Here is a 14,750-nt window from a genome sequence, read left to right on the forward strand (position 1 = left end):
AAGACTTAAAGTTCAATTGCGCAGGTGGTTCGTGCACGCAGCCCATCGTCCCTTTTGCAGGCACTGCGAAGGCTTTTATTTCTCAGAAAAAAAAAAAAAAAAAAGGACGGCGCCTTCTCATCTTCGTGTTTGCCTTCAGTACCTATCGCGTAATTGTCAAAAAGCAAATCCCGCTCTTCGCTACCTCCACCGCCTCCTCCAGCTTCTTCTCATCCGCTTCCAAAAACCTCTCCTCCTCCGGAATCTCATCCAGGCTCTTCTTCTTACACAACTCCATAAAATGCTTCTGCCGCTGCTGCATCCTCGACACCTCCCGATGGTCCCCCTGTCCGCTCACCATAATCACCGCAGTTCTCGGCGGCAAACAATTAATAATCCGCTTTAAGCTCTCGTCAATCGATCGGATGCCCGATCGGACCTCTTCCTCAGAAGCCTGGATCTTATCTGCACTACTGATCTTCGACGCACGGCCCGTGTCGGCAAACTGACCCTCACTCAGGGACTGTTCAGGCGCCTTGCCATGGTTGATTTCAATATCTCGGAGACGTGCCCATACAAAATGGTGCTTCTGGATCGCCTCCGGCAAAGCCTCTACCACGTCTTGATCACTTTTAGTCCGGATAGTCGTCGTAGCGTTCTGACCCGCAAACGAATCAGAGTCAATGAGAGCTGAGGTCCTGGGGCTGTTGAACCGATGAAGCCTTGAAAAGAGTGATTCCTGGTCCTGGACATATTCACCAAATCCTGGAGGCTTGGTTAGTTTCAACTTGATGAGATCCATACACGCGAGGGCATCCTCCGCAGAGTCGTGTCCACGTTCAATATTGGCCTGGATCTGACGTTGGAGCCATTTCTGGGCGAGCCATTTCAGACCGGGACGATATGGTGGGCCGCGTGTGTGGTGGAACACCAGACTCGTATCGATGATGAACGGATGGGCAAGCTATCAGAAGAATGAGGGTCAACCCATTAGTTTTTTTTTTTTTTTTTTTTTTTTTTGTTACCAGTATTGTCAAGGTATACCGGAGTGCAGGAAAGGACTTGTTACCTTTAGGACTTTCATATCGTTTTCAAGAGAGTGCCCAACAAGGATGGTGTTATAATCGATGATCTTTTTCAGTATCTTCTGAACATCAGCCAGCCGGGTAGTGACGCCTTCAAGACGCGAAGCTGTCATGCCAGAGTACTGCGTCAGGTAATCCAGAATGGGTTTCTTGGGCATCACAAGTTCATCGAATATGGGCTTTCCATTATGGTCAATCAAGGTCACTCGCGTCAATTCTGGACCGTCCTCTGTCCTACACTGTTTTCATTGAGAATTGAAGCGAATTATAAGCATCAAGAGCACGTTAATACCCTAATAATAAGACAATTATTGATGTCCACATCATAAATTAAATAAATCCAGGCGCGTACCATCTCACAATCCATGGCGATCATGGTCTTGGGAGGAGGCGTCAGTGTTGTCTTCTTCAGCTTTGGTGTCTCAATCCAGCCCTCTGCCAACTCAGGAGAGTCTGAGTCCAGATAACGAGGTATAGGGAAATTGCTTTCGCGCAACTCATCTAGGGACATTATATAGTTTTCTGGCTTCATCTTCTTGTTTGTCTTTTGATCTATTTCTTTTTTTCCGAAATTGAAAAAAAAAAAGAAATTAGATCCCTGGTAGAAGCGACGGGTAGGTCTGTATAGATACCAATACAGTGTGATCAGACCTTCAACTTACTCTTCTTCTCGTTCTCACGCTTGATCTTCTCCGAGTTACTCAATGGCACGTTCAGCAACGTGTTGGTCGGAGAAAAAATCCTATGCTTATCACCCGTCGCCGTGACAACATTCGCCTTCTCAAAATGCTCTTTCAAGTACTGGAATTCTGAAACAGGTCCTCCGTACTTCTCGACGCGGTCGATCCATGCAATGGGCCTGTGTGCATCGGGCGACTTGAGGTTGACATGGAACAGAGTTGGATCGAGACCAGAGATGTAGAGCAAAAGGACCTTGTCAATCCTAAACTTATTCCGGACCTCAATCCAAGGTAATGAGGGCGTCTCAGTCAGGACAAAGACTACGAGGTCGCGAAGGTCCTATTCAAGCAACCCATACAATTATGCGCGTCAGTCTGGTATTTTCCATAGTCAAGACCGTGTCAATGTACAAAGGTGCCATGGTTATAACAGCTCTCGGGGTCTATACCTTCAGAGTGAGCAAGTCGTGACCATCCTTGATCGTGAACGCTGGTTCTCCATCACCTTCGCTCTTCCTTTTAAGCTGCTTTTGCTTAGTCTTTAGCATCTTGCGCTCCTTCTTCGTCAGTCCGTTGGCATCGACTGTAGATGAAGAAGAAGGTGAAAAATGGTCAGAGAGCCTTAGTTGTTGTTCATATTTTACTTTGATACCATAGTGACTCCAATGACGTCAAATGACGGACCTGCAGGCGCGACGTGGGTCGCATTGGACCTGTTAGAGTTGTCCAAATCACCGAAATTGGCGCTGACTGCCGTCCTTGCCACCACACTTGATATAACTGTTGTCGTACTGATCGTCTTTGATTCCACAACCTTGACCTGCTTCTCTGTCTTCTCCTTCTTATAGCTTTTGACATCCCTCTCATGATCCAGCGTCTTCTTTTCCTGCACCATAACCTCAACAATGGCCTTGGTAAGAGCCTGCGCTGCTGTAGTAATCGCAGGCATGATGTCCGCATCCATGTCGTTCGAATCTGCACATGGGCTTGAGGTGGCGCTTGAGTTAGGGCTCGGAATATCATTGTCGGATGCTGACGATGATGTTCCTGATCGGTCTTTCTTTTGCCTCTTTTCCTTTTTATCCTTCTTTTCCTTGAGCATTTTCTTGTCCTTTTTGTCATTCTTCTCTTTCTTGGCCGTCTTTTTCTTTAAATGCTTCCTGTCGCTCTGGTTCATATCGTCCTTGTCCTTCTTGTCGTTCTTGGTCTTCTTGCTGGGTCGGTCCAAGTTCTGTCTGTGGCTGGCCTCATTTACCTCGTCACTGATGATGTTGCCCTTAGTCTTGGTTGCTAGTTTCCTGTCCATCCCTTCCTCCTTGGAGCGCTTTCGCTTCTTGTCGGCTCCCATGATGTGTCAAAGCAAGATAAAGGGGTCGGCAGTAGCGAAGTGGCCTTCACAAAAAAAAAAAAAAAAAAAAGGGAGAATCTGTTTACAAAACCTTAATTTGTGACCATCATTGATTTGGTGGCAACAAATGAATTCAATCGACCAACTGCCAGTCGAATCGTAGACTGATATAAATGATATAAAAAAAAATAAGTTCTTTATGCATGTTGCTCTATGCTCTACGTTCACACGGCACGCTTTTTGTTCTCAGCGCTTCGGACCATCTCCAACAGGACCTCGAGCTCTCCAGACCTCTCGCACATCTCTCTAAAGTGCGTCTTCCTGCCATTGCTATCGTCCAGCAGATTTGCAGGCGTGTCGTACTCCAACACCTTGCCATGATCCAGCACCAATACCTTATCGTATAAAATAATCGTGTTCAACCGGTGCGCAATGCAGATCACTGTCGAGTTCTCAAATTCCTGCTGGATTGCCGACTGAATCGCCTTATCCGTTGCAAAGTCCACCGAAGCTGTCGCTTCATCCATCACAATGATCTTTGAGTTCCTTAACAACGCACGCGCCATGCATAGCAGTTGACGCTGTCCCTGCGAAAAGTTTGATCCACCTTCGCTGACAGGGTTGTCAAGGCTCGAAAATGAGACATGTGTCTTGCCACCAGTCATACCTGCCGCTGTCGAGGGTCCTGCGGCTGTGGGGGATGATGTCGATGCATTGTTGGAATCGTCGCCGTCGTGGACACTCACAGCGGAAGAATCCTGACCAGAACCAACCAAATGCACGCGCTGAAGGGCCTCCCAGAGTTCGCTATCGACATGGTCGCTGAATGGGTCCAGATTGGAGCGGATGGTGCCTGTGAAGAGCATGGGATCCTGAGGAATAATAGTGAGGCGGGATCGTAGATCGTCCAGTCCAATATCGCAGATATTGATGCCGTCGACATGAATGCTGCCGCCGACGGGCTCTACGAATCGGAATAATGACAGCGCCAGCGTACTCTTTCCAGATCCAGTTCTGTAGACGAGAAGAAAAAGCTGTTAGTATCCGGAAAATGGCAAGTAGCAAAGTAATGATAGATCCCTTATATAAGTCTGGCAACAAACCTTCCAACCACACCAATTTTCTGGCGCGACTCAACTGTGAAGGAGATACCTCTCAGGACCGTCTCAAGTTCAGGAGCATACTTCATCTCCAGATCCTTAACTTCAATGCTTCCTCCAGTAGGCCAGGCAGCAGGAGGCCTGCGTCCTTCAATCACAGCTGGAGGCTCCTGAGCCATGACGGTATACTCTGTGATACGCTCGATCGAGTTCAGCTCCATCTCAATCTGAGTGTACTCGCGCACCAAAAAGTTAACCAACGCCACGAACTCCAATGCATATGTCAATGCCAAACCAGCTGTTCCTGCATCGATACCGATCGGGTTCATGAGAATAAAAATACCAGACGACAACGCGACAAGTGCTCCAATGGAATCCGAGCGAACTGAGAGCCAGCGGTTTGCAATCCAGAGGAAATAGAAAGGACGATTGCTGTCATCCAACTTGGTCAACAGATCGCCCATGAACCGGCTCTGTTCGCTAAAGGCGCGAATGGTCGCAACACCAGCGAGCGTCTCTCCAAACGTTGAATAGATGGGCGACCGAGAAACAGAATGCAAACGCTTGAGCTCACGAGATGAGCTGATGTACTTCTTGCCCACAGAAAGGTATGCGACTGAGATCAAGGCTGCCACAACAACGAATAGAGGGGTAATGTAGGCCAAGACGATGATGATAGAGCTAGCTGACATGATAAGCTGCAAGAGCTGCGAGCAGTTGCCGGCAATCGATCCATCAACGGTCTCGAAATCGTTCGAGAATCGGTTCATGATACGGCCAACGGGTGTGGTGTCGAAGAATCGAAGAGGGGCACGGACCACAGACATGAGCAGCTTCCTGTACAACGACCTGGCGGCGCGGAGAGAGCCATAAAGCACAATCACGGTCTGCATGATGTGGGCCAAACTGGCGCCGATCGAGATCATAGCATAGATAAACAGGTAGTAGTCGGTGCTGTGCTTTTCAGGAATGCCCATAATATACTCAGAACCTAAGCCCATTGTCAAAAGTGACTTGTTGGTGACAGACTGAGCAGGGTCATAAAGACTTGGCTGGGTTTGGTAGCCCTGCGAGTCTGAGTAGATGGCAGAAGAGGCGAGGTGCGAAGTGGAGAAGCCCAAGACGGAATAAATGTTCGAGAACATGAACTTGACCAAAGCAGGTGCGTAAGAGTTAGCCCACTCACGCACCCAAAGCGATTCAGAGACCTCGACCATGCGTGTGATAACAAATGCGACCATGAGAATGAACCAAAAGGCGATACCTCCTGCAGCGGATGCATAGACCTTGTAGATCGACCACTTGACACGACCCTCCTCGCGTGTCTCATCCAGAACTAACTTTCTGGCATCCTTGGCAGGTGCGACGGGCTGTTGTGTATCCTTGAGGTCCTTGGCGATCGACTTTCTTCGCACAGGCTTAGGTGTATTGGCGATGGCTGAGGAGGATCCAAGGTCGTTTTCGTTGACAGTATCGGCGTCCGATGAATCTGCGCTCTGTTCCTCGTCCTCGTCCAACACAAGCGACAGCGATCCTTGCTCACGAAGATGCTGGACGGATCCTTGAACTACGATCTCTCCATTGTTAACCAAAACGACGTGCTTGGCGGTCGAGATGCAGAGTCGAACATGATGCGTGACAAGAATGCAGGTCCGGTTCTTCATGATCGGTCCAATCAAGCATTTCTCATGGATATGTTCCGCAGTGTGAGCGTCAACAGCTGAGAGACAGTCGTCCAGAAGAACATGGCGGGATCGAGAATAGATAGCGCGGGCTAAGGAGACACGCTGCTTCTGACCACCAGAGAGAGTGATGCCCTTCTCCCCAATCTCAGTCTGGTCACCATCCTCCAGGATCTCGAGATCGCGCTTCAAGGCGCAGACCTCAATAACTTGATTGTATCGTTCCTCCTCGTAGACACTTCCAAACAGAATGTTATCACGAATGGAGGCATTCTGCAGCCAAGCCTGTTGAGACACATATGCAACGCCGTCGTTCAGCAATCCAGTTTCGGGATCGAACTCCTTGGATCCATCGAGAGGTCGTCTGGGCAGGTAGATTTCGCCTGAAAGGACATCCATCTCTCCCAACATTCCTAGCAACAATGACGTCTTTCCACCTCCGGTTGGTCCACAGACAATCGAGAGCTCGCCTACCGGAAACGCGACCGTGATATTACGGAGAGTAAACGTATCTGTGTCCTCAGTGCGAGCCTCGGTAGCACCTGTAGCATTTGCTTCCGGTGTCTTGGCGCTTTCTGACGTCCACCACTGAGCAGTCAACCCCTTCATACCAATCTGAGGAGAGTTTTCGCTCAGCTTCTGTCCATTAACAAAGACGTCCTTGATATTGGGCTCATCTAGATACTCTGCAATACGTCCCAAACTGACACTAGCGTTGGTGAGTGCCATATAGACGGCGGGAAGTCCATTTAGAGGGGCCTTCAGACGGGTGAACAGAACCATAGCCGTGAAAGCGACGGCAGGGGTAAACTCGCCCTTCTGAATCTTGGCATAGCAAAAGAAACTGGATAGGGTGACAAGAAGAGGCGATGAAAACCAAACCAACTGGAACAGAATCGTGTTCTTATAGACTGTGCAAAAAAGAAACGGGGTTAGTTGTTCAGTTTCTGTTTTCAGCAAATACAACTACACTTCAATGCAACTGCTTACCATTGACCAATTTCTTGAGCTCAATCTCTCGTGCCTTCAAAACCTTCTCACTAAACGACAACTCCCAGGCGAAGAATTTGATCATACGGATTCCAGCAATCAGCTACAAAAAACATAGAAAAAAAATACACTCGGTTAGCCATACTCATTGGTGAACTAAATTGGACCTGGCGCTCTTCGTTCTATCCATATCCACAACTTACCTCCCCCATCAAGGTGACGCGATCATCACGAGCACTCGAAAGCTCGCGTTGTCCCTTAGCATATCGTTTACGAACAGCCTTGTTAACGGGGATAGTGATGACCAAGATAGACATGCCCACAAGTGAGCTCCATCCAATGAGATCGTAAAGTAGGTATGTTCCAAGGGCAATACCGATTGGTGACGAAACACCAATGTGCCAAAAGTTGCACACGCCCGACACACGAACTGTATCTGTCGACATGAGGTTGACAACCTTGCCTGCGCTTGCAGGGGCATTGTCCTTGCCCTTGTCCTTGCCCTTTCCTTTGCCATCCTTATCCTTGCCATCGCTCTTTGTCTTTTTGCTGACAAGACCACTCATGTCGCGGCGGGTGAGGGTCTTTGCATAGATCTCAGCGTTCAACAGAGCCATCATGGAGACGTTGATCTTGCGTCCCATATAGAACATCTGAGACTGGACTAAGGAGCGGGAGACTTGGGCCACAAAGATGAGGACGATGTAGAGATAGGCGACCTTGGGTGGGACAGTGGGATCATTGATGTAGCTGAGAAAAAGCTTGAGGAAGTAAGGAACTGAAAAATCGAGGCAGGTTGAGATGACTACGAAGGTGAACTGCCAGAAGAAGGAGACGGCGTTGAATATAAGAACGCGCTTAAGCAACGAGGCAGATTTTCTGTAGACGACAAAAGCGAATAGTACGAGTATTAGTCTGATGTGCTTTGATTTTCAGTCGAATGTTTATCCGGAGGGCACAAAAACCAAGATTTTTCTTTATCTTGCGCCTTGGATAGCCTCGTCCAGAAAAGGAGAATTGAATCCGAGGATATACGTGATATAAAGAAGGGAGAGAAACACATTGTTCATGGAAGCAGTTTCGTTACCTGACATTCTTGAACATCTGGAACTGGGACCAGACTGTCCTGGCCCGCAGCTGTGGAAGAAGTTCCGGTAGATCAGACAGATTAATGGTCTTTGTAGATCCAATCTTGATCACACCGTTGAACCAAGAGAAGAACAGCCAGGACAGATACGAGGCATACGCTTCAGGACTCATCTCATGCTTGGCCTATACACACCACAGAAAGTACATGCTTATTAGTTCAATCATTCTTTCAATAATAGCATAAGAGTCAGAGCACACTATTAATCCATCTTTTGACAGAACTCTCCCACCCAAGCTATTGCCAAGTTATTGCCAAGCTATTGTCAAGCGCATTGACGGTAACCAAAAAGGCAAGCATCCTCCATCCCGTCATGGCTCTCAAAAGGATAATCCATTCGCCTGCGCATTTTTTTAAAATGTTTATCCAGCCTGTTGATGAACACTCAATTATCCCATCAGCGATAGACGCCGCAGTTTATATCTCCTCCATCAAAACTGCATAACGCACAGGGAATCATGAAATGGACAGTTCTTCTTTTCCAGATGATCTCTTTTTGCAACATATCAGAACTTTGAGAAAGAAAACCACAAAACAACAAAGAAAAAATGTACTTACAGATGAGTAGCCATATCCGTACCGATGGACAATGTCCAGATCCAGCTCCGCAGGCATCGTTAGCGCAACGATAAAGAGCACTAGGACCGTAGCAGCGACTCCGAAAAAGACCCACATGTCTGCAGAATAGTGACCAGAACCCTCAATGATGGAATCCAATCTGTTCCAGAGCTCGTAGAGCAGCACCGCCAATGTGGTGGAATAGAACCATTGCAGAGGTTGGATGGCAAAGGTGTACCGTATCCTGTGGGTGATGACACCCATGAGCAACACGAGTGCAATAACCCATCCTGCAAGTGTCACTCCGGGCGCATAGAGCAACTCAAGCAGGGTGCGGTCGGACGAGTCGGACGATTCAAGTCCGAGCACAAGAGAGATCAGAACAAAGGCTGTTGGGATCAAAGATATCATAAAGAGGATAATGGAACGGATTTTGATCTCCTTAGCCTTGGGCTGGACATCGGTAGTTGTGTTTTCGGAAGGATCCTTGTTGCCGAGACGTGTGTAGTCGAACGTGGACTTGCGACGGGCGAGGTGAACAGCGGATGGAGGGGCTGCGGAGGGGTTGAGCTCAATGTTGGAGGACCTGGCGGCGATTGCGCAGATTGTCCCCGAGGCGAGAATGAATGCCATGGGGATAGCTACGAGGGCTTGCATCAGTAGGATGCCCATCGTGAAATACGGACTTGAGAGAGGATCAGCAGCGTGAGGAAAGAGAGGAGAGAATGGGGTGTGGTTGTGCTAGACGGTTGATGGCACTCTTCTCTTGGAATGGAAGAGAAGAGAGTCGCAAACCGCAGAGGTGCAGCAAGGTTGATATGCCACTGCATAGGATCAAGATTGCGGAAACGGGCAACCCAGATAGCTGTGTTATCCAATGTGCTCTGAGTACGTTCAATCATGCTAGTTTCTGCAACACAGCGATAAAAAAATTTTACTGGCTCGCTCCTTTTTTTGGTGGCGCGTAAATGCATCACATTGATCGCAGAACGCGCCTACTACGGGAACACGTCTATTGAGAGCGTTCATCGGAATTGTTTAACCAGCCTCTCTGAGATGCCTATGCTGATGTGCAGTTGCTCCATTCTGGAAGGCGCTTCAGTATCCATGCATCTTTTCTCAGAGGATCTCTACAATTGGCAAAGCGCTTCCAGATATGGACTTGCTGCCACCAGTTTTAAAGCCCTCGATTCAAGATAACCATCAGCTCTTTTATCTCGCTCCGACTCCTGTGTCCATACTCTCTTCTAGCACGTAAAATGGTCGCCTTCTACTCAATTCAACGCCTGGCGGCCGTGATCCTTCCAGCCACTCCGCAAACAACGCGTCCGAACTTAGCCATCGGCTCTGGCTTATCTATACGACTGTGACTAGATTCAAGCCTATACACATCAACCTCCGAAAGGGAAAGGTCAGTCTTTCAGGCCTGTGATCGATATATCCTCGCGCTTCTGAACCATTGCTTTAAAGAGTAGCTTGACTAGATAAAAGATATTCCGGCGAAATGGTTGCATCTTTGCCTGTAGTGCTTTGCCCACCTCTGATATTCCTGTACCAGTGGTCCGAAAAAGCTCATTGGATCAGCCTCATAATCTTCATGCTTGTGCTCATTGGAACTCATTGGCCAGCTTGATCTCGTATTCATCATCGCCAGTGCCGCCTGCTCACTTCACTTCTCCAGCCGTACTACCATTCTATGAGCAGTGCTATCACCAAACAACTAGCCCAACAGATGATATGACCCTTTAGCCTGCAAGCGGCAGATCTAGTCAATGTAAACCCGCGCCATATTCTCGATGGTCGCCAAAAGCTGTCCTATTCGATCAAATTGGCAAGCTTGTAGGCTATAGATAAGCTGATTGATATGAAATAATGTTTATAAGAGCCAGCTGGATACGAGCAATGGCTCATAGCGCTTGTCCAATCCCACCGAGAAAGCTTTTCTTTACCACAAAATCCTTGAGCTGAATATGTTGTCCAGAATGATGAAATACAAGAAAAAGTGCAGGCAATTGCTCGTACACCAGTCTATCAAGTCTATCAAGTCTATCAAATCAAGCTTGTCGAAATTTTCAGTAGATGTGGTCGACATATTGACAATACCATCTGGAGCACAATCGACATGCAAAGGCGATTCGGTATATTGGTCTTGATTGAGGTTTTTCGAAGAAAGGGGTTTGATGATGAATAGTTTTCTAGCCAGCATAAAGGACTTATCGCAGTCGCCGTCCTCAGTTCTTAGCGATTTGATTTCGATTTGATTTGCTTTCTGTGTTAAGGGGTGTTTTCGACGCGGCGGTATCTTTTTTTTATGTTTTGTGTAACTTGGGAAGTGAAGCGATATCAAATCCAAACCGTTTTACTCTCAGTTCTAAACACTCGATTTCGGGAAGGAGGATGGTTGGCACGTTGCAGTTTTGGTATACATGCTCTACCTTTCACACTCACCTTTCTTTCGCTCTCACCCTTCACTCTCCCTTCATTCGCACCTCACTTCATTCTCCTGATGGCCCGCGGTCGTAATTTAGTTCGTCATCCGAGAACTCTCCGTGAACGAGCAATCGCCACAGCGAAATGGCTTGCGCTTTACGAACTTTTACAAGCTGCCGAGGACGAAACATACGAAATTTCTTTCAGATTTGTCGTCTTTGTTTGGCTCATTCGATACTTCCAAACGGCCCGTTACCTGAATTTAAGATCATCGCTGAGTTTTTACAAGTCCACGGCTCATCGAGACATGGTCTTATCTGTGGGGTCGGATCGCATCTTCAAGAACGCATTCCGTATGACGATGGTTCAGTTTAATTTCGTGGTTGATGCTATCAAGGACCACCCTCAATTCCAAAACAGGGGTAGAAAACCGCAGGCGTCCGTTGCTATTCAGCTCAAGGTCGCACTTCAACGACTTGCCCACGATGGATCCTTGGCCGGATACGAGTCCATTGGCCCTTCCATGGGCGTGTCCGTGGGCACAGCACATGAATACTACCAACGATGTGTTCTGGCGCTGTGCGATAACGTCGAGCAGTTCATCACATGGCCGCACGCTGACAGGAAGACCCAGGTCAAGGCGCATTTTGCTCGAAAGGGCTTTCCTGACGCCGTTGGTATCGTAGATGGGACGATGTTTCCATTCGTCCGTGCGCCGACCTGGAATCGGGATTTATGGGCGACAAGGAAGAAGAACTTTGCCATGGGAGCTACTGGAGTGTGTGACCACCATGGTATCTTCATCGCCTTCACGACTGGTTATTATGGAAGTTGGCATGACTCCACAGCATATAGGACGACCCCACCTTACCAACGAAAAAATCAGCACTTTTCAGATCAGGAGCATTTGCTAGGAGATGCGGCGTATAAGTCATCGCCTACTATGATGACAGGCTACCACAGGATGCAACGACCTATCATCAATGCCCACAGATTCAACAAACGCCTGAACTCTGCTCGAGCAAGGATCGAACACGCGTTTGGAATGCTCAAAGGACGGTTCCCATCTCTCACGAATTTGCGACAGGTTATTCGTCAAGAAGAGGACGTCGACAAAGTGTGCAATCACGTCATGGCATGCGTCGTCGTGCACAATATCCTCACGATGCTTGATAAAGACGATGAAGAGCTAATGGATCTTGACGCGCAGAGGAATTTGGAAGAGTTGAGGCAAGAGCAGGAGCGGCCCGATGTCCAGGTAAACGGAGCGGTAGAAGAGGAAATACCAGCACCAGGAGAGGAAGTAGATGAAGAAATTGACTTTGAGGACTGGAGGGAGGTTGCGCGATATGATGCAGCAATGAAGACTTGGGGAGATATCAAACGAGCACAGCGTAAGGCAATAATGTTTAGCGAGTGAATATTTGAATAAAGAACTTATTGAAGTCTGCTACGGGGAATTGTTGGGTGACCTATTCGGCGACTTGCTCTGGGACCTTGCTCTCACTTTGCTCTGCACCGTGCCTGTGCCATCCAGCTTCATTTCCTGCTCCAATAAAAGTTCTTTATTCTCCTCATTGTTCATCCGTCGCATGTTTTGCCTCCTTTCCTTCAGTGCCATTTCTCTCTCCTCCAATGCGATTTCTCTCTCCATATTCTTCAATCTTATCTCCTCAAGCTCCTGCTCCCTTCTCTTGATATCCAACTGACGTAGTATCGCCTCGTGATCATCCTTGCTCCTCTCTTGAGCGAATCTCTGTTGCTCTAACAAGAGTCTAGCCTCGTCCGTCATGCGTTGTCGTTCAAGCTGTTCGCGCATCAACATCCGTTGCTCTGCGTTGTGTTCGCGCAGAATCTCATTTTTCTGATCAGACTGTTGGCGCAGAAGATCTACAAGCGTCTCCAACCCACCGAGTGCGCCTCCATTACTCTTTGACTTCTGTTGCGAATGCTGCGTCTGTCTCGTCATAGCAATAAGGCCGTCTGGAGGGGTGATATCGCCATCGTCAACGTCCGTCAAGCTATCGTCGTCAACGCCGTACAGGGCGGCAGCTTCAGGGCCAGAGACAGCGTTGGGCTTGGACATCACGGTAGAGAGGTTTTCATCGAAATGACGGGGTTTAATGTTCCCGGTGGTGGGCTTACCGGCGTTGAGCAGGGTGAAGAAGTAATGACAACGGCCGATGGTCTCCTCATTCAGCGTTGGGCCATTAGGTGTATTGCCGTTGCCAGTTGTGTCGTAGCGCTTCAGCTCATTTTTGAAGATCCGGTACATGTTATCGACTTTGTTTTTCATCTGATTTTCTCCCAGTGTCACCGTGCAGTCCTGGGTTGTGAAACGATTGCTGAACTTCTCGGTGATATCTGCGTAAACATCCTTCTTCGAACGTTTGTGCTTCCTGTTTTTGCCTAAGGCTGTTAAGACGGGCCAATTATCGGGATGCGCCATCTGTTCAGCAATAAACGCTTCGTGTGCTATAATGAAAACGAATGCTTGGGCCCTTCCTGTGCCGGGCGTTTGTTGGGAGGAGGTTGCTTCTGGCGAAGGTGAAAGTCGTTTGCGAGGAGCTAAGGATGAGGACGGATCTGAGAAGGCTGCCTTTCGTTTCACAGAGGGGTTCAAAAGCACGGGGAAGGATGTCGAGAACTGAGCAGCGTTTGAGGACATGCGAATGGGGGTGGAGGACATCGACCGCTGTGAAGTATAGGATGAGGAAGAGGAGGCAACGGATGCTGCTGATTGGGCGGAGATTGGGGAGAGTGGAGTCTCACAGTCGGGCACACCCTGGGGCCACGTTGATGACGAGCAAGCATCGAAATTGTAGACAGGGCCCGGCTGGCTACCATGGAGCATGGGATAGGTTAAGGTGGAAACGCGTGTTGATCCACCGTCGATCTAGAATGTAACGAAAGATATTAGTGTCAAGAATACCGCGCAACTTGCAGCATCTCTATTTCAGAGGGAAAAAATTTGTGTATTACCTGCTGCCGCTGCTGTAGCTGAAACTGTTGCTGCTGGCTCGGCCGATGATAGGGCAGCTGTCGTTTTGAAAAAAAAGTGGTGGGATCCTTATTCACGTCTACGGCACGTCGCGGGGTGAATTGTCGATATTGGGATTGTTCAGGTATGGTATTGATAGCTGGCTGCAGACTGCCAGGCGCCTCTTGCTGAACAAGAGGTTGTGTTTGTGCTTGTGGTAGTAGTGAAGGTATGCGTCCAGAATTCTGTATCTCGCCAGAGGAGGGGATGAAGGGAGTTGATGTCTGGCTCGCCTTTTGTCCTTCAGTTTCGATCTCGGATACACAGGGGGGAAGCGAAGAAAGAGGGATAGTCATTTGGGAAGATGAGTGGTGGTGTGAGAGAGAGGAGCGATGAGTTGGAGACGAAGAATGCGTGGTTGATGAAAAGTAAGGTATTATATTTTTTGGCTATGCCAAGATGTATGAAATCACTTTTGAAATCACCGAATTCAAGCTTTCAACATCTGCTTTCACTTCCCAGGTTACACGAAACATTAAAAAAAGATATCGCCGCGTAGAAAACACCCCTTAACACAGAAAGCAAATCAAATCGAAATCAAATCGCTAAGAACTGAGGACGGCGAGTGCTATGTACAAGAATGAGTAAAGCAGACTGGAGATCGAGCTGTATTGATTTTGATATTTGGTATCGTGTCATGACACGTATAGCGAAGCAGTCCATTGTTTCAAGGAATCGTTGAACGCTCAAATAACCAATGAATATGGTAGG

The 14,750-nt window shown here is 48.2% G+C and overlaps 3 protein-coding genes across 3 annotated transcripts; all 3 read right to left on the minus strand.

Moving 5' to 3' along the window:
- Positions 1 to 86: 86 nt before the first annotated feature.
- Positions 87 to 3,132, minus strand: BC939DRAFT_465794 (uncharacterized protein). The gene is made up of 6 exons (XM_051557567.1): positions 2,429 to 3,132; positions 2,194 to 2,327; positions 1,727 to 2,084; positions 1,417 to 1,622; positions 1,049 to 1,303; positions 87 to 943 (listed from the first exon to the last, which is right to left on the minus strand). Exons 1-6 carry the CDS (start codon positions 3,090 to 3,092, stop codon positions 143 to 145), a joined length of 2,418 nt encoding a protein of 805 aa, XP_051407566.1. The 5' UTR covers positions 3,093 to 3,132; the 3' UTR covers positions 87 to 142.
- A 184-nt stretch (positions 3,133 to 3,316) lies between these two features.
- BC939DRAFT_402602 (P-loop containing nucleoside triphosphate hydrolase protein) lies at positions 3,317 to 8,124 on the minus strand (the record flags this gene model as incomplete). Its single annotated transcript, XM_051552688.1, has 6 exons — positions 3,317 to 4,106; positions 4,196 to 5,146; positions 5,207 to 6,785; positions 6,865 to 6,967; positions 7,068 to 7,743; positions 7,952 to 8,124. The coding sequence occupies 6 exons, from the start codon at positions 8,122 to 8,124 to the stop codon at positions 3,317 to 3,319; spliced, it is 4,272 nt and encodes a 1,423-aa protein (XP_051407567.1).
- Positions 8,125 to 12,449: 4,325 nt separating this feature from the next.
- Positions 12,450 to 14,335, minus strand: BC939DRAFT_507379 (uncharacterized protein; the record flags this gene model as incomplete). The annotated part of the gene is made up of 2 exons (XM_051560880.1): positions 12,450 to 13,895; positions 13,982 to 14,335. The coding sequence occupies 2 exons, from the start codon at positions 14,333 to 14,335 to the stop codon at positions 12,450 to 12,452; spliced, it is 1,800 nt and encodes a 599-aa protein (XP_051407568.1).
- Between the last annotated feature and the right edge of the window lie 415 nt (positions 14,336 to 14,750).

The sequence above is a fragment of the Gamsiella multidivaricata genome (genome assembly GCF_025024155.1).
Source record: "Gamsiella multidivaricata strain RSA 2152 chromosome Unknown BC939scaffold_92, whole genome shotgun sequence".
Taxonomy (NCBI): Eukaryota; Fungi; Mortierellomycota; class Mortierellomycetes; order Mortierellales; family Mortierellaceae; genus Gamsiella; species Gamsiella multidivaricata.

Bases quoted from the DNA above. Each gene is read 5' to 3' on its own strand.
- BC939DRAFT_465794 (XM_051557567.1), bottom strand. From the start codon at position 3,092: ATGGGAGCCGACAAGAAGCGAAAGCGCTCCAAGGAGGAAGGGATGGAC. The intron at 1,623-1,726 runs GTAAGTTGAAGG...TCGGAAAAAAAG, and splicing joins GCGTGAGAACGAGAAGAAGA to AAATAGATCAAAAGACAAAC. The intron at 944-1,048 runs GTAACAAGTCCT...TTCTTCTGATAG, and splicing joins ACGATATGAAAGTCCTAAAG to CTTGCCCATCCGTTCATCAT.